This window comes from Apus apus, chromosome 6 (genome assembly GCF_020740795.1).
Source record: "Apus apus isolate bApuApu2 chromosome 6, bApuApu2.pri.cur, whole genome shotgun sequence".
NCBI classification, from domain to species: Eukaryota; Metazoa; Chordata; class Aves; order Apodiformes; family Apodidae; genus Apus; species Apus apus.
In genome coordinates, this window is record NC_067287.1 from 24245808 (window position 1) to 24267546 (window position 21739).

Genomic DNA, 21739 nt, shown 5'->3' on the forward strand with positions numbered 1-21739 from the left:
CTCTTTATTGCTACCACAATAAAGAGATTCTGTATCTGTTTACAAACCTTCAATGGCCAGATCTGCAGTTGTTTCTAGATTCTCAAGCTTGCAGGTATACTGTCCCTGGTCTTCTGTTCTAACATCCTTGATGATGAGTTTGTGTACTTTGTCAGAGATCTGTGTTGAATATCTCCCTCCTATCTTAATGGGTCTCCCATTTCTATACCATTGAGACTTGGCATTTGGGATAGAGAACTGACAAGACAGCGTGCATGTGTTTCCTTCCTTGAAAGTAGTGTCATGAAGATGCCGTTCAACTGCAGGTTCTATTAGCGTGTTAAAACATACATTTTAGCAGACATCAGACAGTGTAATAATTGAAGTGTATATCAATTCAAATACATCAAAACTCTGCTTACCAATCACAGTTAGCCTGGCACTGGCAATGTGTGGTCCGCACACTATTCTGAAATTTCCCTGATCTTCAAGTTGGCAGTTTCTGATTCTCAGGATGTGGCGATCACCTTCAATTCTAATTTCATATTTGTCATTGGAGTCCAGTTTCTGAGTTCCCTTGTACCATGAAAGCTTAATTTCTGGATAGTTTATTTTAATTTCACATTCAAAGATAGCATCCTCATCTGTTAAAACCGTTTGATTTTCAATGTCTCTGATCAGAGTAACAGGCTGAAAAATATTACCTTGAATTAGTTTCAAGTTCCCTGTTATGGGTTTGAATATCCCACTAAATTATTCAAAAAATGTTACCTCTGTCTGTGAGAGTCGTTGCTGAATAAAAGCTACAAGTTCGTCAAACTCCTGATCTTCTCTCCGAGCTTTCTCTATGAGCTCAATTTCCTGTAAAAAGGCAGAGTATACTCAAAGACTAAAGGATGACTAGATGTCAAGCTGTCACACTTATCCAACATAGAAGTAGTTCCTTTATCAAACTTTCTGTACTATAATTTCTCATCTTAAAAACTGCAACCAAGTTGTGAAGACAGGACATACTTGGTCAGAAGGCCCATTTCTTTTTCTTGGGTTTGGGCATGCAAGAAAATGAAAACTGTCAGTAAAAGATGAAATCTGTCAGTAAAAGATATTAGGAGGAAGCAGAAATTCCTGCATACACCACACATTAGAGCGTGGACACCAAGTCTGTTCAAAAGAACTGTGCTATTCCTAACAAAGCCAGTGCTGCAGTTGTGCTGTGTCTTACCAATCTATGGCTTTCTTCTGCTTGGGTTTGCTTTAGTAACTCAAAGGCTTGCAGAAGACCACGAAAATCTGTAATTCCATACATGCGAGCATATTTCTCATATTCTTTGGGATCTACATTTTTGAGAAGTTCCAAGATATCAATTGGTTGCTCTTCCTCTTCCTTCCTTTTTGTAGGAGTGCTATTCAAATCAATGACATAAGTTAAAAACACAGTGCTTCATTCCTAGAAAGCTGTTCACTGAAAAAATGAGTCAGCTTAGAGCTGCCCTTAGCAGAGGAATTCTTGAGTGTAGTCTAGTCAGGTGCTTCTATTTATATCACCGTTATTAATAATTAATTAATATTAAAAATTAGATGTTGACCTGTGATATGTGTAATTAAAAATGTTTGTTCTCTGTTGATGGCAAATTGATCTATAAAAACTTTCCATATACCTTTTTAGTTTTGCCCTGAGATCCCCTTCAACAACTTCTTTCTTTCTTTCTTCAACTTGTAGGTTTACACTCCTCTCAATTTCACCATGTTGGTTAAAAGCTACACATTTGTACATGCCAGAATCAGTTTTTATTGCATCCCTTATTTCTAGTTTGGCTTCATCTCCTCTCTGCTGGATTGTAATGCGACCTCCTTGGTTGAGTTGCCTCCATTTCCCCTTCATCCATTTAACATTTGGAATTGGGTCTCCTCCAACTTTTGCAATAAATTTTGCTACAGTCTCTGCAGAAAGATGCAAATGAAGAAGCTAAGTCTTTCCAGACATCTCTGACAGCAGGACATACTCTTGAACAAAAGACACAGGCAAATAGAAAACAATGTACTTTTTTGAAAAGAGTTCTTACTTTCCATGACTTTGATACTCTGAGGCTCTGACACAAAATACAGTTTTCCTTCCAATTCTGCTTTCTTAGCTGCCGGTGCAGCTGCTGGTGCAGCTGCTGGTTTTTCTAAAAAACAGAGTCAAGCAATTAAAACAGATGGTTTCATGTAGTAGTTTATGTTCACATGTGATGTTGCTTCCAAAGGACTTGTAAAACAGGAATTAATTACTGAGATGAGAAAAAATATTGTGCAAGAAATAAAAATACAAAATACTTTTCTATTGTTTTAATTAACTTGTAGTTTACTTTCCAGATGAAACTGAACATTGTGGGTTATAGTGTGCTGTTCATTACCTTCAGTTAAGTAATTTATATTCTGCATGGATGGAAACTCATAGATAGATGAGCAAATAAGAAGCCTCATTTTCAAAAAATGGATCAGATTTCATAAAAGTATTCTTTTTTCTCATTGTTTCTGGAAATTTCACCATCAGAATAACTTGCATTTTTTAATCAGTGATCTGTTTTATTATTATTATTGTTGTTGTTGTTATTATTGTTATTATTGTTATTTTTCCTTTTGCATAGTTCTTGGGCTTGTGGCTACCCATGTAGTGAAAAATATACTATTTCTACATATTACTGAACTCTTATGCCTTTTACACAATGGTAAGACAAGACCTACATGAAAGTATTAATGTTTAGATTAAATTTACTTTCAGCTAAAAGGTCAAAATGTCTTATAGTTGTAACAGTCCTGGGGAAATTAACCTTTAAGGCCACATGCTCAATCGAAATACTTTTCCATGCTGTTTCCATCCTTTTTATAAAATACACATGTCCAAGTAATTTCACTCATTGAGCTTGCATTTTTTTTTTTAAAGTTGGTGTTTAGATTTAGAAAATAAATTATTAATCTTCGTGGTAAGAGTATACCACTGATTTGACATTGATCTCCCACTGTTTATGTTGCTATTTATATATAAAATATTGTTAAACACAATGTCTTCACAGGTTGTTCAGCTTTGTAAAGAACTGGAAGATACTGATGGCTTGTTATAAAATTCTTACATTTTTGTTGCACAGAAAACAAAGCAGGATGGAATTTTGATTTAATTTCCCATCATATGCCTTGGTTGTCTCCATCTTACTGTACCTTTAATTGTCACTTTAGATTTGCAAGTATCAGTGCCAGCTTCATTTGAAGCTTTGCATACGTATTCTCCTGAATCAGATTTGGTAACTGCAGCAAGTTCCAGAAAAGCTACTCCATTAGCAAAGCTGCAGTTGCATCTGTCTGAAGCTCTTATTTCTCTCCCAGCCTTCAGCCACTGAATCCGGATTGGCTGCGATCCTTGGACATGACAGCTGAGGTGTAGGGTATCACCTTCCTCTGCTGCTACTGGCTGGAGAGGCTGGTCAAAAACTGGAGGCTTTTTAGGTTCTGGAATATGAAAATGCTTGAGTGAATACTCAAAGAATGAAAGTATGATTAAGAATGTAAGAGAAAAAGAACTACATGTGATACTTAAGAAGACAAAGGCAAGGAATGAAGCAGGATAAACAGAAGTCTGAGAGTGTCAATCAATTGATTAAATATCAAGAGATGTTGCAAACATGCAAGAAATGTCTATTCTCCATGCAGCAAGGACATTCAAACACAAAAAATAGTATAAGACCTAAAGTACTGTTATTAGGCTGCAAAACTATATAAGCACCTTCAAAGAAACAGATATGCAATCTACTGCAAGAGTGTTATGGTGAAGTGCCATGCTGCCACAACACACTGTCAAGGCTGCCCAAGCTTAGATGCAATTGCACAAAAACCTGTTATTCCATTAAAAGAGAATTATTAAAAATTAAACAGAAATGTCACATAAGGAGTTCAATGTTCACTTTAGATCAGTTGTAGCAAGTAGAGAAAAAAGTAAAGAAGCCACTTCCTGAGAAATATTGTTTTACTTTAACCACAAAATTAAAATAAGTTTTTCTTATTTATCTCAGGACAATTAACTGTTAAGTAAAGCGAGCTCATAAGATAGAAGCTGTATATCTGCAGCTAACATAAAAAAAAAACACAGTAAGAAGCAAAACAACTAACCTCTGATAACAACTGAAGATGTACACAGCACACTTCCTGCTTCATTGGACACTTTACAGGTATATAAACCAGCATCTGATTGATCTACACTCTTTATATGCAGAAGTAAAGTATTGTTTTTGAAAGATATTTCACAATGAGGGCTTGAACGAACTTCCTGATTGTTTTTATACCAAGCAACAGTCAAAGGCTGAGAGCCAGACACATGGCCCTCAAGTTTAAGTTCATTCCCTTCTGTTTCTTCTACTGCTTCAGACAGTTTCTTGGTAAAAGTAGGTGGAGCTTTTCGTTCTGTAAAAAAAACCCAAAACATATTATTGAAATTCTATTAATTGTATCTGAAATAAAAAATTCTAAAGAAAATGTTTTAAGAAAAATTTGACCATTGGGGAATTGATATTTGCTCTGATTTAAATGGGATGTTTTTCTTAAGTGAAAGTATGTAAGGATAAAAATCAGTTGTCTAGTTCTTCCATTCACTGTCATAGCAAATTTTCCCACTTGAAAAAAACCCAACCTCTTACATTAACTTAAGTCAAATGTCATGAAAAAAACAATAGACAACCAACCAACCAACAAGACTTCTCAAGTTCTCAAGGAAGAAATAGGCCAAATGCTAAAGAGCAACTAGGCCAAAGAAAATTTCTCCTCCCACTGTTTTGGTGACTCTTCCTAATTTCTTTAAGAGACCTCTAAGTATTTCCAGATAGGTACTTTTAAGTTTTACTGAAACTTGCAGCAATAAGGCTAACTTCCTTCATAATTAAAGGAAGAAAAATGTACACCTATGGATTATCTATTCAGTACCTTTAACAGTCAGTTGAGCTGTGCAAGAGTCCTTTCCAACTTCATTGCTAGCATAGCATGTGTACTTTCCAGAGTCTTCCCTGTCCACTCTTAAGATGGTCAGGTGAGCTGTGTTGTCTATATAACTGATCTGGTAGTTTCTTCCTGTTCTAATCTCTTGGTTATCTTTTGCCCAAGTGACTTTAATAGGCTGTGTTCCAGAAATGTGACACTCAAAGTCAGCACTTTCTCCAATAATACCGTCCACAGGTGTAATTGGGGTATCAAAGAATGGAGGAGTCTTCCCTTCTGAAGAGTGAAAGAAACAAAAAAGCATGACTTTAAAATCTTTATTTGCTTTAAAGCTCTGTGAAATAAATACTATTTGCACAATATTAAACTGATATATAAAACAAATGTAAGTTTCAAGTTCTTCCATTAAACATTTCACAGCCCACCAACCTGTAAGGACAAGCCTGCCACTAGAAGAAGCAGTCCCAATTGCATTGGTAGCTGTGCAGGTAAATTGGCCAGTAAATCTCCTATCTGTCTTCAAAATCCGGAGGGTTGCTACATTATCTATGAAGGATGTGTGAACATTGTGGTCGTCTTTTACATGCACACCATCTTTAAACCAAGATACTTCAATAGGTTCTGAACCAGCAATTCCACAATCAAAGGTAACTGGTAAGCCAACAGTTTCATGAACATCTCTTAATTTCCGTGTAAAAGAAGGAGGAAGTTTACGCTCTGTAAGAAAACAGGTATTGTACAATGAAGATATGCACCTATTGCTGTACTCACCAATGGTCAATGTTTAATATACAGTGGAGTATGCCGGATTTTTACTCATGATTAGAAATGTTATTCAATATAACATTTATTTGAAACCTGATACGAAAAGAGGACTGTGCATATGATTGCCCGCAGTTGAACCTAGTGACCTTATTTAACCCTCAGAACTACTACTCGTGGAAACAATCAAAGCAATATCCTCAGTGGGTAAGGAAACGCAGAAGCTTGTATCCCTATAAGAGCTATTGTGAGTAAGAGACATATTTGGATTAGTTTTACCAGTAGGCTTTTGTTAATAGAAGACAGAGACTTACATGTCAAGAAACACTAAAGTGTTTAACAAGGAAAAGGTAATTAGTTATTTGTTTTGTAAATAGCAAAGCACTCTTGAAAAAAATAGGCCATTTTCCTATTTTCAAAAATGAAATATTCACCTTGAACTGTCAGCAAAGATGATGAAGAAGCCTCTCCAACAGTGTTTTCTACTTTGCAGATGTACTCCCCACTGTCACTACTGTCTACCTGGCTGAAAACCAAAGTGGCAACTTGGTTCCTAAAGTGCATCTTCACAGTAGCAGTTCCTCTCAGTTTTGTATCACCTTTGTACCATGATACAATCATTTCTGGTGTTCCAGCAACCTGGCACTGTAAGGATGCAGAATCCCCAACAGTCACCCGCACTGGTTCCAAGGGTCTAATGAAGTAAGGTGGTTCTGAAGAATAAATACACACCGTTAGCATAACAAGGTATTACGCAATGACCTTTAGTAGTTCAAATAACACTTGACAAAGTGATGATGGCTTGACGAACCTAGTATTGTGATTGCACCATGACAATTATCTTGTCCAGAATCATTTTCAATATGACAAGAATATTGTCCCTGGTCTTCTAGTCTGCTACTAGGGATTTCCAGTATGGCAGATGTTTCTGTAGTGGTAATACTGCACTTTTCAGAGTGCATTATTTTTATGCCGTTTTTCTTCCATGTCACTGATATTGGAGGGGTACCCGTGTAGGTGCATTCCAAGATTAAATTTTTCCCTTTCTCTACACTTAAGTCGTTCACCTTCTTCACAAATTTGGCTGGCTCTATAATGAACAATGGGAAGAAAATAAATTATATAAATCAAAGAGATTGCTTTTAGAAGCATAAGAAGCATAAGAAACAGTAGTCTGGACAAACCTTTGACAAAAAGATGTGTTGTGCAAGAAACCTTGCCTGCCTCATTAGAGACCTGGCAGGTGTAATCTCCACTCTGAAGTGGTTCTACATCAAACAGCTCCAGTTCTGCAATTGAATCTTGCAAGGTGATATTGCATCTGTGTCCTGGTATTAGCTCAACACTACCTTTAAACCATTTAACTTCCAGTGGAGAGGAGCCTTTTATGATACTGGTAAAGGTTATGTTTGCCCCAGATAAAACATTCAGTGGTTCAGGCGTCTTCACAAAAGATGGTGGTTCTAAGCATGTAAATAAAACAGACAGAGAAGAAGTACATTTGAATTTCTGATGAAAAGCACAGCAATCACAAAGATGTAACAAAGCAAAGAGTGAAGACTTTTTGGAAAGAAGTTTGTGCCCTCTGACTCTGGCTTCTTACTGATACTGACCTCTAACACTCAAAAACGCACTGCATTCATCAGACCCAGCTACATTAGTAGCTGTGCACAAATAAGTTCCCATATCAGATTCCTGAAGTCCAATTACTTTCAGAGAACATGTATTGTCTGTAAGGGTGGCCTGATACTTGTCTCCACTGATAATCTCCCGTCCATCGTGAAACCAGGAAACAAGAATAGGTGGTGACCCATAAACTTTGCACTCCAGTATAGCAGAAGAACCCAGTTGACCATACGTTTCTTTCAGTTTTCTTGTGAAAGAGGGAGGTATAATACGATCTGCATTTGTTAAAAAACAGAAAAAAAAAAAATTACCATACAGGATCTTAAAATGCAAGTTTCCCATGCTTAATAAAATCAGTTAACTTTCTTTTGAAACATCTGCTTTAGCAGATATACACACCTAATAAATTGAAAAATAGATAGTTGATGGTTAAGGATATGCTGGAGCTTTCTTTCACACTTTTTGAGGGACACCTTTTATTTTTACATTTCTTTTTCAGAAGCAACAGTATTGCATCAACTGTCCAAGAAGACACAAAGGTTAAAGCTGAAGAAATCCAGCCCCTCAGAGATTAGGTAGGCATCTATTCTTGATGCCTGTCAAACCAGCATGCCAAGTACTCCTAAGATTGTACAAGCAATGCTTCTATCAGACTGCCAGTCATGAGAAACAGTTTGCTATTTGAAGGCTTTGCAAAGAAAATACAGGAACAACAGTGACTCAAAAATAGTAGTCAACTAACCTGAAACATGCACTGAAGCTGTGCAGCTGCTTTTACCAACACTGTTTTTCACCTCAAAAGTATATTCTCCACTGTCCTCTAGTCCTGCATTGAGGATCTTAAGACCAGATACTTTGTTGAAGAAACTGATTTTATATTTATGGTCAGTGGACAGTTCATTCCCATCCTTAAACCACCTAGCAGTAAGCTCTGGTGTGCCGTCTACTGTGCATTCCAGAGTACAAGAGTCTCCAGCTGTAACTTTGACTGGGCCTGGCTTCTCTACAATAACTGCAGGTTCTGCAATGAGATGCAAGTCACAACACTTTTAAAAACAACGCTGCGTTAATTATTAGTATCATAACAATTGAAAATTTAAAGCATCTTAAAACACATTTTATTTTTTATCCCATGCTACCAACCTAGCACTGTCAGCGTGGCAAAGCATTCCTGAACTCCAGCATCATTTTTAATCTGACAAATATATTTCCCAGCATTGGCTGGTTCTGCATTTCCAATCTGTAGAGTTGCAGTGTTTTCTGAATAGGAGATCCAAAGATTATCACTTTCTCTAATGATTTCCCCTTTGTCTTTTAACCACAGAACAGAAATGGGCTGTGATCCTTCTACTGCAGCCTGCAATTCAATCGATTCCCCAGCTACGACAGTGAGATCACTCAGCTTCTTCACAAAGGTTGGTGGTGCTATTTAAGAGAAGATATTTAACAGTAAAAAAAAACATGCCAGAAGCATAGTAGAAGTAGGAGGAGAATGACAGGAACAGTGAAATGCTGAGAAGGTGCAAATATTTATACAAACCTCTTAGCGTTACAGAGGCAATACAGGAGTCACTTCCCACATCATTTACAGCTTTACAGTGATATTCACCAACATCTGCAGTATCCACACTGAGAATGTTAATACTAGCTAGATAGTTCTCAGACATGACCTTGTACTTCTTGCTGCTACGAATTTCTCGTTTGTCTTTATACCATGAAATCTGGAATGGTGGAGTGCCCTGAAGCTCACATTCCAGGTGGATATCAGACCCTTTCAAGGTCTGGACCGGATGGGGCTTCTTGGTGAAAATGGGAGGTGCTGAAAAAAACAAAAGAGGGGGGTAAAGGTCTGTGTTATTTGAGCAAAGGAGATTAAAGAGGCCAGACTATTTAAGCAGACATTCTGATGATGAACAACAAAGACAAACCATAAATAAGAAAGATCTCCCACAGCATAATAAGCAGGCAAGAGATATACCATCTAGTCAGACAGGTTTTGGTCTCTCTGACTCAATAAAGTGGGATTTTACAGCTTTTCTATAAAAGAGGACTCATACAGATAGAAAGGTAAGGAAAGAACTGGGATTCTGACCTTTCACTTTCAGTGAAGTACTGGTGTGCGCACTACCCGCTGGATTCTGAGCTTCACAAGTGTAGTCGCCACTGTCTTCAACACAGAGGTTGAATATTTCAATGACTGCCAATGAATCCACAAGGGACATTCTGTATTTTTCACTGGGATGGATTTCTGTTTCACCTCTATACCAGGTGACTTTAATTTCTGGAGAACCACCTATTTTGCATTCATACGTAGTGGAATCATGCTGTTTCACAAGTCTTGAGGAGTCTAGTTTCTTAATAAACCTTGGTGGTTCTGGAAAGCCAAAAAGGGGAGATGATGCTTTAAATGCCACTGATTCTTTGAATAAGCAGGGAAATATGTAACAGAAAATGTAAGTTTTGAGGATTTACATGGACATTCTAAAAAAATTAGGATTGCTCTAATTGTCATTAGAATTATTCATTGCAATTGCTAGAAATTTCCTTTTTGGATTATTTCAAAGTTGGTACAAAATCTAGACTAGGAAGCAAACAAGTTCTCTATCTGCATTTCAGTTAGTCTCTCCTTACTTTATTGTCCCACTCTACTTCTCTTTCTATATATCCAGTACAAACTAGCTGATGTGTGGTTTTCTTTAAGTAGTATCTTCTTGCAGTACATGAGTAATCAAAATGCCTGATGGAAATGCAGGAATACAAGCACTTCAGCCAAGAAATATTATTAAGAGCATTTATGCTGAGATTATAGCAACAGCTTGATATCTTAATATCTTAATATGTTTATATTTTTATATCTTAATATGTCATTAACAATTGATCAATTGGTCAATCACTGAATTACAGAATTGTCACAGTTGGAAGAGACCTCTAAGATCAATGAGTCCAACCTTCCATCCAGGAGGAAAAAGAAAAAAAAAAAACAACCCCAAGCAAAAAACCCCATAACAACACCCACCATGCTCACTCTAGCATGTCCTGAAGTGCCACATCTACACATTTTATGAACACCTCCAGAGATGGTGACTCCACCATCTTCCTGGGCAGCCTGTCCCAGTGCCAGACTACTCTTTTGGTAAAGAAATTCTTCCTAGCATCTAGTAAATGTGTCTGCATTATAATATTTCACATATTATTGCAAAACCAAACATAAAGGTACATATAAGGCATAAAAGTCAAGGAGTTTAGGTAGCAAACAAAGAGGTTCCAAATAATCATGCTGGGAAGAATTGGGAGATGAATGGTATTATAAAAACTGGTGTTAACAGCCCTGTAACTGATAAGTAAACCAGATAGTTTCATTTTGTTTTGTAAGGAAAGAAAGGGATGGAGGTTTGACACTTTTCAACAGAAGTACCATATGGATGATTCAGAATCACAAGACTGAAATAGATCAAAAAGATGTAACTAGTGAAACCAAGAGGTGTTAATGTGGGCACTACAAACAAATCTCTTTGCAAAACAGGAAGAAGTGCCTCTTTGTGCATCTGTCTGTAAAGTGTAGGAAGAGTATCTATTTTATTGTAGGCTGCTTCAGCCTGTGGGAAGTTTGCAGAATATCCTATGTTGTTAGTAACAAAACTTCCTTAGAGTTTCTAAAAATAGAAATGGTGGCTTGTTAACACAAGGACTCTTGGAACCTTAATAATTTACTATGAGATTTCACTTTGACAAAGAGTTAATTATCTATTTGCATACTAACAGTTGCTGAGTAGTCACACACTAATTCCATTCCTTTCGAAAAAATGATAAGTAAGCTTATAAGGTATATACTTGGAATGTAAAGCAGTTTCTAGGAACTAAAAAAAATTGTTAAAACTATTGATTGGGAACATTAGATGTTAGAGTTGGAAAGTTAATAAAAACTGGGAGATTTTCCAAGGTAGTTAAACAAAATATCTTGATTCTACAAACAAAAAGCTGCGTGTCATAGAAGTGAGACAGCATCTGCTCAAATTAAACACATGCAGATCAATGTACAGAAAGAGCTTGCCCTTCCAAGTTCTATAGAAAATGGCTGACAAGCAATGAGCATCACTGGTTTTGCAGCCCTGGGGGAACTTTACAAATTCTAAAGGATTGAAGTGAGTACCAGAGTAAGTTTAAGATCAAAAAAGAAAATAATTATTCATCCTGGAAAAAACAACAACAACAACAACACAATTTTATGAATAAAGAGTTGAAGAGCAAGAAAACAAATAAGATAATTCAGGATAATTCTATAAATGGTAACTCTGGTCAAATAAACCTATTAGTCATGTTATCATTAATAATGAACAGAATTTTGAGTCTGATGGAAACAAGCTTTAAATATTTTAAAGAGGTTAGATTTCTTGCTACAATCTGTCAATGTTTTTTATACATAACAACAGCATCCCTACTTGCCATTGAATCCACAGGTAATTGAGTCTGCCACACTGTGATAGGGAAAAATCCCTATGGATAGAATATACTCTCTATATAATACATTTGACAATTGACAAGCAATTATTACAAAATCTTGCCAGCAGCCACTCAACTCTGCGTTATTTGTCTTAGAGAGTAAAAGTAATAATATTTACTCCTCAAATGTTCACACCTAGTTTATACAGAGGGGGAAAAAAAAAAAATCTAAACCAACAAGCACATCTGAAATCATACATAACTCAAGTAGTGTGTTTCACATTTGTTCTTTTATAAAATCAGTAAGAATGAGATATCCGGAACAGCTATAAATAAATCCAGTCTTTCCACCTATACTGAGGAAATTACACTAATATACAACTGTTACTTGTACCAAGACAGTTTGATCCAGTCATAAATTTAGATTATTGAAATATATGAGATCCACACAGTACATGGAGAGGTAAAGGAATGGATATTTTTCGGATCTTCTGGTTTTGCTGTCTAGAACAGTAGTTTTCAAAGTTTTCAGTTTGTAAAAGAGTAAAACTATTTTCAGGACCTATACACCCGGTAAAAATACATTTAAGTCTCATAAACGAACTGAATTTCGCTGCTACGTTTCCCTCCCCTGCACAACTTAGTCAAGGTCCCTGCTAGAGAAAGACTTTGAGGAAGACAGATTTTGCAGGCCAATGTGGACACTCAAAAAAGCACAACAGGGTACTTGGTCAGAGTAAACCTTTCAGTGGAAGAATCCCTTTGGTAAGACAAATCACTCACTAGACTAGTGCAAAAGAAAGATTAATAAGCACTTAAGTATTACAATAATGTTTAAATTAAATAAGACCTCTCAGTGTAGCCTCTTGTAAAGGTTGTTAGTCTCAAGCATTTCTGCATTCAGGGCTTTTTTTCTGGGTGTCTGCCTTGCAAAGAAAAGCCTCGGGAACACTAAAGCTCACAGCAGTACCTTGTACAGCCAGCTGAGCTGCGCACGCGTCCTTTCCAATACTGTTGCTGGCAGTACATGTGTAGAGTCCAGCATCCCCTTTACTGACTTTTAGTATTGTCAAGCTGGCTGTGTTTTCCACCAGTGTCATCTTGTAGTTGCCACCTGGACGGATCTCTCTGTTATCTCTGGTCCAAGTAATCCTCATGGGAGCAGAGCCAGTCATGTGGCACTTAAAGGTTGCACTCTCCCCCAGTGCTACATCGATAGATGCTGGCTTGATGTCAAAGAAGGGAGGTTGTAGATGTTCTGCAAAGAGGAAAGCATGGCAGAACTCACCACCAAGCCCTGTTCACACCACATCTCACCATGCCATGACCATGGCTCCCTGGCCATCACACAATGTGCAGAGTGGGAAAAAGGGTAAAGAAAATAAAAAGTAAAGACATACAAAAGTTCTTCATTTAAAAGAGAGCTACAAACCTGTGAGGAGAAGCTTGGCACTGGAAGATGCAGTTCCCAGAGCATTTTGGGCTGAGCAAGTATATTGGCCACAGTAAGTCATACTAGTTTGCAAGATTTGGAGGGTTGCAATGTTATTTAAGAAGGCTGATTGCATGTTATCAGTGTCACTTATGAGAACGCCATCCTTGTACCATGACACCTGGAGAGGCTCTGAGCCATTTATGCGGCAATCAAATGTCACTGGGGCACCAACCACCTCCTGAATATCTTTCAGTTTTCTGGCAAATGTAGGGGGAAGTTGACATTCTGCAAAACAATAACAATCACCACTATAAGTAGGAAGCCATTAACTCTGAAACTGGTAAGAACCCCTTTCTGTAGACAACAAAGAGTTCCTACAAACTACCCCAGGAAAGGGTGACCCTTGGCTCATCACCTTTAACAACAAGCAAAGCTGTGGAGGTGGCAAAGCCAACACTATTTTCTGCTTTGCAGATATATTCTCCAATGTCACTGTCCTCCACGGTAGAGAATGCCAGCGTTGCCACATTATTCTTGAAGTGCATTTTGCAAGTCTGGGTTGATCTGAGCTTGGTGTCATCTTTGTACCAGGACACCTTGATTTCTGGTGCTCCACCAATTTGGCATTTTAAGATCAAAGGCTCGCCAACCTTCACCTCCACACGGTCCAGGTGCGTGACAAAATAAGGTGGTTCTAGGGAAGGAGAGAGCGTGGTGAGCAGAAGTAGCATATCACTGGGGTGGCTTAGGGGAATCATGGATGATGCGTACCTAAGATGGAAACAAGGCTGTGGCATACATCACCACCTGCCTCATTTGCCACCTCACAGGTGTATTCGCCTTCATCACTCTTGGTGCTGTTCAAGATTTCAAGAATGCCAGATTTATCCGTAGTTGTAACACTCAGGCGTGGAGACTGAGCAATGGGCATGCCATTTCTTTTCCAGGTGACTGAGATGGGAGGAGTGCCTATGTAGGTGCTCTCCAGCACAATGGACTTGCCCTGCTCCACACTAGAATCGCTTAATTTCTTCACAAAGACTGCAGGCTCTGTGAAGAGGCATAGGTCAATAGTGAGAGGGACAGATGTGGCAGGACTGCAGGCAGAGCTTGAAGAGAAATACCTGTACATACACATAGACACACAAACACACCTTTCACAAAGAGCTGGGTTGTGTATGAGGCACTGCCAGCATCATTTGTGACCATGCAGGCATAGTCCCCACTGTGGCCTGGCTCCACGTTGTACAGCTGCAGCTGTGCCACAGACTCATCCAGAGAGATGAAGCAGCTGCTGTCCGGCATGAGCTCCCTGATGCCTCGGAACCAGGTCACTTTGAAGGGAGTACTGCCCTTGATGTAGCTGGTGAATGTCACAGTTGATCCAGGCAAAACTTCCTGGGGATCAGGTGTCTTCACAAAAGAAGGTGGTTCTACGGATCATGCAAAGAAGTGAAGAGGGAGAAAGATGTTAGTAGGAGAGTCCATGTGGAGGAGGAAAACTGGAGCATGTTTGAGCCAAAAAAAAAGAAAGAAGAAAGAGGGAGTAAACAGGAAGAAAAAAATAATAATCAGTCAATCAAACAACAAACAGGAAAAAGAAACCATGGGAAACCAGAGGGAAGAAGAATAATTTTGTTGAAGGTGCTGTAGTATCCTGCCACTGACCTTGTACAGTCAAGAAGGCACTGCATTCATCTGATCCAGCCACATTGGCTGCCACACAGGTGTATGGGCCTGTATCTGTGACATCCAGAGCATTCAGCTTCAAAGCACAAACATTATCCAAAAAAGAGATTTCGTATTTTTCTCCACTGACAATCTCATTCCCATCCTGAAACCAGGCCACAGATATGGGGGATGTGCCAGACACTTTGCACTCCAGAAGCACTGAGGATCCCAGCACCCCATTTGTTTCCTTTAGTTTTCTTGAGAATGAGGGAGGAACAAGACGATCTAAGTAGGATAGGGCAGAAGAACAGGAAGAAAAGTGTTGGGCATTTTGCAAGGGAATGGAAAGGGAAGGGGGCAAAAGCTTCCTTTAAAGACAAATGTGAACAACAAAGACTTAGAGCTGACCTGAAACATCAACTGAAGATGTGCAGCTGCTCTCTCCCACCTCATTGTGCACCTCGAAAGTATACAAGCCCCTGTCTCCCCTGTCTGCAGAAAAGACTTTCAAAGTGGAAATATTGTTGAAAAAGTTAATTTGGTATTTGCGGTCACTCCTTAGTTCTTTGCCATCTTTGTACCACTTGGGAATAAGTTCAGGTGTTCCTCCTACTTTGCACTCCAAGGTAAAAGGGTTACCAGCCATTACTGTGATGGGCTCAGTCTTCTCTAAGATGACTGCTGGTTCTGAAACAGGAAGGGAGGTGTCAGTGTGCCACCAGGAAACACACCCACATATTGTTGAGCGAAGGATATCAGCAGAAAACAAAGGCTGGTAGAGGCAATTGTGCAAGCTGCAACATATAGTACCTGTGAAGCAGGTAATACCCACCTAGGACTTGTAAAAAGGCAGAGCACTCCCGCATACCAGCATCATTTTTGATCTGGCAGATGTACTTCCCAACATCAGCTCCCTCTGCACTGGCAATCTCAAGAGTTGCAATGTTGTCCATAAACCACATTTGGACGTTCTCACTCTCCCTAATAACTTCACCCTTGTCCTTGAGCCAGACAACAGAAATTGGTGGGGATCCTTCCACTACTGCCTGCAAGGCTGTTGGCTCCCCAACAAAGATTGCAGTGTCACTCAGCTTCTTGGAAAAGCGTGGAGGTTCTGATAGCAAAAACAAATAGGCAGAGGAGGGTTAATCAAGAGTGCTAGCTTGGAAGATGTACAGCCAGAAGATCAAGAAAAGAGAACGGTGATGTTGTTGGTCCTCAAGCATACAAACCTTTGAATTTCACCGGGCAGGTGCAAGTGTCACTTCCCACCTCATTCATAGCTTTACATTGATATTCTCCAGTGTCTTGAGATTCCAAATTGAGAATATGAAGACTAGCAACGGAGTGCTTTGCTGTCACCTTGAACTTCTTGCTGCTCCTGACCTGCCTCCGATCCTTGAACCAAGCCACCTCAAAGGGTGGAGTCCCTGCTATCTCACACTGGAGAATAACATCTGAGCCTTTAAGTGTGTCCACAGGGCTCGGCACCTTGCTAAAACCAGGTGGTTCTATAAAAAAAAAAAAAAAGAAATCACATCATAATGTGTCAGCCTGCTTTCCTGGGTGTGTTTCTAGACAGTATCAGTAGGCAACATATTCAGGAAGGGGGCCTACACTTATCCTTGGAAACCTATATTTATCTTCCAAATATGTGGCCTCATCTCTAAAAAATGCTGAGCCCTTGGTATTTCCTAGCAAGCCATCCCAGCAGTCAGAGTCCAAAGGGCAGACAATGTGACACTTCTGCACCTGTTTGGAGTCAATGCTCAGCGCTCCTCCCCAAATGCCACTCTCCTTTCTCTCCTGGACCACATTACAGCTTTCCCTGCTTCTTTCAGTCAGGAAAGCTACCCTCAGCAAGGCTCAACAACACAGCCTCCTCTTCCGTCTCAAATGTCATTCCTGCCAGGATCATAGTGTATAAAAAGGAGGCAGGGGGATGTCTGCAAAGTCTGGCCAGCTCCCTCACCATGGCTGGTGCTCCATCTAGTCCATGTTTTCCTTGTGACCTGACATGCTTGCCTTATTCATATTGATGTAACTGGGGAGACAAGGAAATGGCTGCACAGTGCTGAGCATGCACCACTATTCCCTGTCTGGTGTCCACTGCTTAAACACAGCAGCATTTGAATGGGAGAGCAGCTGGAGGGTGACAGCTCCAGCAGCCACTGACTGGCATAACAGCAGCTCCCTGTCCCAGGGGATGTGCAGCTGGGAGTAAGCCCAGAACCAAGAGAGTCTAGTGGTGTGTGGAGCTGTGTTTCTAACCTTTCACTGCAACTGAAGTGCTGCAGCTGGCTGAGCCAGCAGAGTTATGGGCTTCACATATGTAATCGCCAGCATCTTCAGCGTTGGCATCCAAGACAGTTAGCATCGCCAGGGAGTCTACGAAGGATATGTGGAGCCTGTCGCTTGCCTGGAGTGCCTGATCATTTTTGTACCACATGGTTCTGATCTCTGGTGTGCCACTGATTTTACATTCAAGTTGAATCGTGTCCCCTTGCTTCACGAACCGCAAAGCTTCGGGCTTCTTGATGAACTTAGGAGGTTCTGCAGAACAGAGCAAGTATGTAGAGAGTGACAATGTACCTGCTAGCCATGTGAAATCTACAGTGCTTAGCAAGAATTATGGGGAGCACAAAGGTATTAGGGCACAACAAAGTAAGCAAGCTACAGCAGCTGGCTGCAACCCCAAAGAGAGTTTCCTCTCAAAGAAAAGACAAAAGATGGAAAAAAGAAGGCAAAGACAACAACTACAACTACTCCCGCCAACCCTGGAGCCTGCTGCATCAGACAGCTTGAGCTGTGAAAAACACATGAAGGACAATTGCTCCTCTCAAGGGAAATTCTGCTGTTACCTTTGAGGAGCGAAAATATCCCCAGGACAGCATGAAAGACCTGACAAGCTCTTCACCTTCAGGAGCAGCAGAAACATGGTAGGGATACTTTCACTTGCTTACAAGTGTGTAAGGGTGGTGAAACACTGGGACAGGCTGCCCAGAGATGTTGTTGGGGCTCCATCCCTGGAGGTGTTCAAGGACAGGTTGGATGGGGCTCTGAGCAGCCTGTTCTAGTGGAATGTGTCCCTGCCCATGCAGGGGAGCTGGAACTTGATGATCTTTAAGGTTCCTTCCAAATAAAAAAATTCTGTGATACACATCTTTAAAACATATTTCTGCATTAAGACTTTAAGTGCTGCATAGCCTAGATTAAATCAGCAAGTCTGAACTGCAAATTAAATATTTAGTAAATTTCAAAGAGTCACCAATGCTGGTCTACAAAAGCAAGGTAGTTATATCTACGGTATCACCATTTTCATGTGGTAATTGTTATGTGTGAATACCCCTTTGATTGTCGTTTAAGCACTAATGACAATGTAAAAAGCAAGGTGGGTGCAGTTCTCCACACAAGCAGCTTCACAAGGGGACCTTTCCCCTTGGAGATTTTTTCAGATACACAAGGCTTTTACCATCATGCAGTACAATAGAAGGTGGTCACCACATGATATGTATCTGCTTTCCAGAAAACTACTTTCTATGTATTTCCTGACTGGAAAGGGTGGAAGATCAGACTCAGTAACAAAGAGGTCTCTGTCCAAGAAAAAGAAAACACGTAAATGAAGGTGACTTAATCTTTATACCTTTGACACTGAGTTGGGCTGAGCAAAAGTCTTTTCCAGCTTCATTACTAGCTTGACAAGTATATTGGCCAGAGTCTGCTTTACCCACTCTGAGCACTCGAAGGTGAGCTGTATTGGCTACAAATGTAATATTGAAGTTTCCTCCAGTTCGGATCTCCCGACCATCCTTGGACCAGGTGATGTGTATTGGCTGGGCTCCAGTAACTTGGCATTCAAAGTCAGCACTTTCTCCCAAAGGCACATCAATAGACTCTGGTTTGGTGTCAAAGACAGGTGCTTGCTTGGGTTCTAGAAACACAAGAAAAGAGTGTAATACTAATACCTCATGAAAAAGCTAGTCCAACACACAGATACCATTGTATCTATGAAATGGGTAGGGCGAGCCTGTGACCAGGCAAAAGTTTTGTAAGCCAACACACCTGTCACTGTGAGCCTAGCACTTGAGGTGGCAGTGCCCACAGCATTGGTTGCTGTGCAAGAGTACAGCCCAGTATGATTCAACTCGATTCGCACAAGTTGCAGCACTGCAACATTATCCACAAAGGATGTGTGCACATTGTGGTCATCACTTAGCGGCACACCATCTTTATGCCAAGTGACATTAATGGGTTCTGAGCCATTGAGCCGACACATAAATTTAAGGGGTAAGCCAACAGGGTGCTCGATGTCCTTTAATTTTCTTGCAAAGGAAGGTGGTCGTTTGCGCTCTAGAAGAAAGTGAAGTATAAGTATGGCCCAGGAAGCAACTTTTTAGAGTTTTGCAAGAGCAAAATAATTTGCAGGAAGCTAATAAAAAATTATCACCTTGAACTGTTAAGAGAGCCTTTGTAGATGCAGCTCCTACACTGTTTTCTGCCTTGCAGATATATTCTCCACTGTCGCCACTAACCACTTTGTTGAAAATAAGTGTAGCAACATTGTCTTTAAAGAACACTTTGTACTCAGGAGTAGACCTGAGTTTTGTATCACCTTTGTACCAAGACACAGTGATTTCTGGTGTTCCAGCAACATGGCATTGCAACGTTGTATAATCCCCGACTGACACCTCAAGAGACTCCAAGTGCGTAACAAAATAGGGAGGTTCTAAAAAAAGATAAGTGATTAGATTGGCTCATTATAGTTCCAGACCTTGTAAAGTATACGCTTGAAAGAACAGGCAAGAAGAGCAAGCAAAGAGAGCACACACCTAGAGTAGAGACTACAGCCTCGCAAACATCTCTTCCTGCCTCATTTTCAACATGGCAAGTGTATTGTCCTGCATCTTCTTTAGTACTGTCAAGTATTTCCAAGATGCAAGATTTCTCTGTGGTGGTGATGTTACACTTCTGAGACTGAGTGATGGTATAGCCATTTTTCTTCCATGTCACAGAGATAGGCAGACTGCCAGTGTAAGTGCCCTCCAGGATGATGGGCTTTCCAGGCTCCACATACTGATCACTCAGTTTCTTCACAAAGACAGCTGGCTCTAATGAAGGGTAAGAAGTCATAAATGTTGAGCACAGCAGGACAAATGGAGGGAAGGAAACAATATTTAAAGGTAAATAGAGAGATGCAATCATTACAAACCTTTTACTGTAAGGTGTGTTGTACAGTTTGCCCTGCCAGCATCATTAGTCACTAGACAAGTGTACTCTCCACTTTGGAGAGCAGTTACATCAAATAACTCCAGTTCTGTAATGGAGTCCTCCAAGTAGATATTGCATTTGTCCCCTGGCACAAGCTCATTGGCCCCTCTAAACCAGGTCACCTTAAAAGGAGGGCTTCCTCTAATAACACACATGAAAGTGATGCGTGTGCCTGGCAAGACATCCAGAGGCTCTGGTATCCTCTCAAAAGAAGGTGGTTCTAAACACACAAGAGAAAATAGAGAGACAATGACAGGTTGCTACAGCATAGCCCCGGTATTCCCACACACATACTGAAGATAAAGAACAGAATATTTATTTTCCAGTCCATAATTTTCCCCAAGTATATTTACAAAAGTCTCTAGGAAATTTCAAGAGAGAAAGTGAAAAGAGCTCAGAGAGCTTCCGGACCATCATATACTGACCTTGTACAGTCAATACAGCACTGCATTCATCTGAACCAGCTACATTGGTAGCTTTGCAGGTGTAAGTTCCAGTATCTGAATCACTCAGTGAATTCACTTCTAAAATACACAGGTTATCTGAAAAGGAGATTTGATGTTTTTCCCTATTGACTAACTTAAGTCCATTTTGGAACCAGGTAACAGAAATAGGAGGTGAACCCGACACTTTGCATTCCAACAATGCTGAGGAACCCAGGACAGAAGGCGTGTCCTTTAGTTTTCTTGTGAAAGAAGGAGGAATAATTCGATCTGCGTAAGGAAACATAATAAATCCATGGTTAGAGATAAAGAAGGTAAGGAATGGAAGAAAGGAAAGAGAACATGACTAAAAGAAAGTTTTTGTAAAAGATAGAAGACAAGCAACCCAACCAACCTAAAACATCAACTGATGCTGTGCAACTGCTTTTCCCCACGTCGTTCTGCACTGCAAAAGTGTACAATCCACCATCTTCCTTTTCTGCATCCATAATTTTAAGTGTAGATACTTTATTGAGGAAAGTAATTCTGTATTTTTGGCTGCTGGTCAGCTCTTTGCCATCCTTGAACCATCCAGTGGAAAGCTCTGGTGTGCCTGCCACTTTGCATTCCAAAGTACAGGCATCTCCTACAGTAACTCTCATTGGCTCTGCTTTCTCTACAATGACTGCAGGCTCTGGAAGGAGACAGGTAACATGTATGGTGAGAACTGGCTTCGATTAATACTAGCCATAAGTATTATGCCACTATAAGGTGGGACCTACACATTTGATTCTAAGGATATCTCAGTTTATTAGCCTGCATAAAATTTTCAGCATTGTTTTTTCCACCTTTTATTCTACCTTAAGCTGGAGATTTTTAGATGCTCTCCAAACGGCAATAAAAATATTTTTAAAGTCCTAGGAGAGAAATGCAACTGTCTGTCCCTCTCCAAGCAGGCATGATCACAAGACGTGACTTAGAAATCCAGTCAGCTGGAACACACCACAGTGTAGAGGCCTGTGGATCCTTTCTCCCCTTTTCCTGGATAACTGGAAATAAGAAACCTGACTAATGCTTATTTGGAACATAATGGATTCTCCATTGTCATTGTTTTGAACTCAGGGTCATAAGCAAAGTATTCAGGTGACACTAAATAGCCAAGGTCCCAACTTTT

At 40.0% G+C, this 21739-nt stretch overlaps 1 protein-coding gene across 1 annotated transcript in view; it reads right to left on the reverse strand.

Annotated features, from left to right (window-relative positions):
* TTN (titin) overlaps positions 1–21739 on the reverse strand; it is a 240899-nt gene that overhangs the window by 153760 nt on the left and 65400 nt on the right. Inside the window, exons 69-103 of the mRNA XM_051623291.1 lie at positions 20981–21259; positions 20569–20856; positions 20085–20363; positions 19705–19983; positions 19323–19601; positions 18938–19225; positions 18519–18806; positions 17147–17428; positions 16108–16386; positions 15708–15989; positions 15284–15562; positions 14873–15160; positions 14359–14637; positions 13976–14254; positions 13620–13898; positions 13202–13489; positions 12740–13027; positions 9422–9703; positions 8870–9148; positions 8473–8754; positions 8072–8350; positions 7317–7604; positions 6888–7166; positions 6515–6793; positions 6138–6416; positions 5371–5658; positions 4930–5217; positions 4123–4413; positions 3178–3465; positions 2043–2147; positions 1638–1920; positions 1202–1382; positions 751–840; positions 402–669; positions 48–308 (exon numbers count right to left, since the gene is read on the reverse strand). Coding sequence (XP_051479251.1) covers positions 48–308; positions 402–669; positions 751–840; positions 1202–1382; positions 1638–1920; positions 2043–2147; positions 3178–3465; positions 4123–4413; positions 4930–5217; positions 5371–5658; positions 6138–6416; positions 6515–6793; positions 6888–7166; positions 7317–7604; positions 8072–8350; positions 8473–8754; positions 8870–9148; positions 9422–9703; positions 12740–13027; positions 13202–13489; positions 13620–13898; positions 13976–14254; positions 14359–14637; positions 14873–15160; positions 15284–15562; positions 15708–15989; positions 16108–16386; positions 17147–17428; positions 18519–18806; positions 18938–19225; positions 19323–19601; positions 19705–19983; positions 20085–20363; positions 20569–20856; positions 20981–21259 — 9393 coding nt within the window. The remainder of the gene's footprint in view (positions 1–47; positions 309–401; positions 670–750; positions 841–1201; positions 1383–1637; positions 1921–2042; positions 2148–3177; positions 3466–4122; positions 4414–4929; positions 5218–5370; positions 5659–6137; positions 6417–6514; positions 6794–6887; positions 7167–7316; positions 7605–8071; positions 8351–8472; positions 8755–8869; positions 9149–9421; positions 9704–12739; positions 13028–13201; positions 13490–13619; positions 13899–13975; positions 14255–14358; positions 14638–14872; positions 15161–15283; positions 15563–15707; positions 15990–16107; positions 16387–17146; positions 17429–18518; positions 18807–18937; positions 19226–19322; positions 19602–19704; positions 19984–20084; positions 20364–20568; positions 20857–20980; positions 21260–21739) is intronic.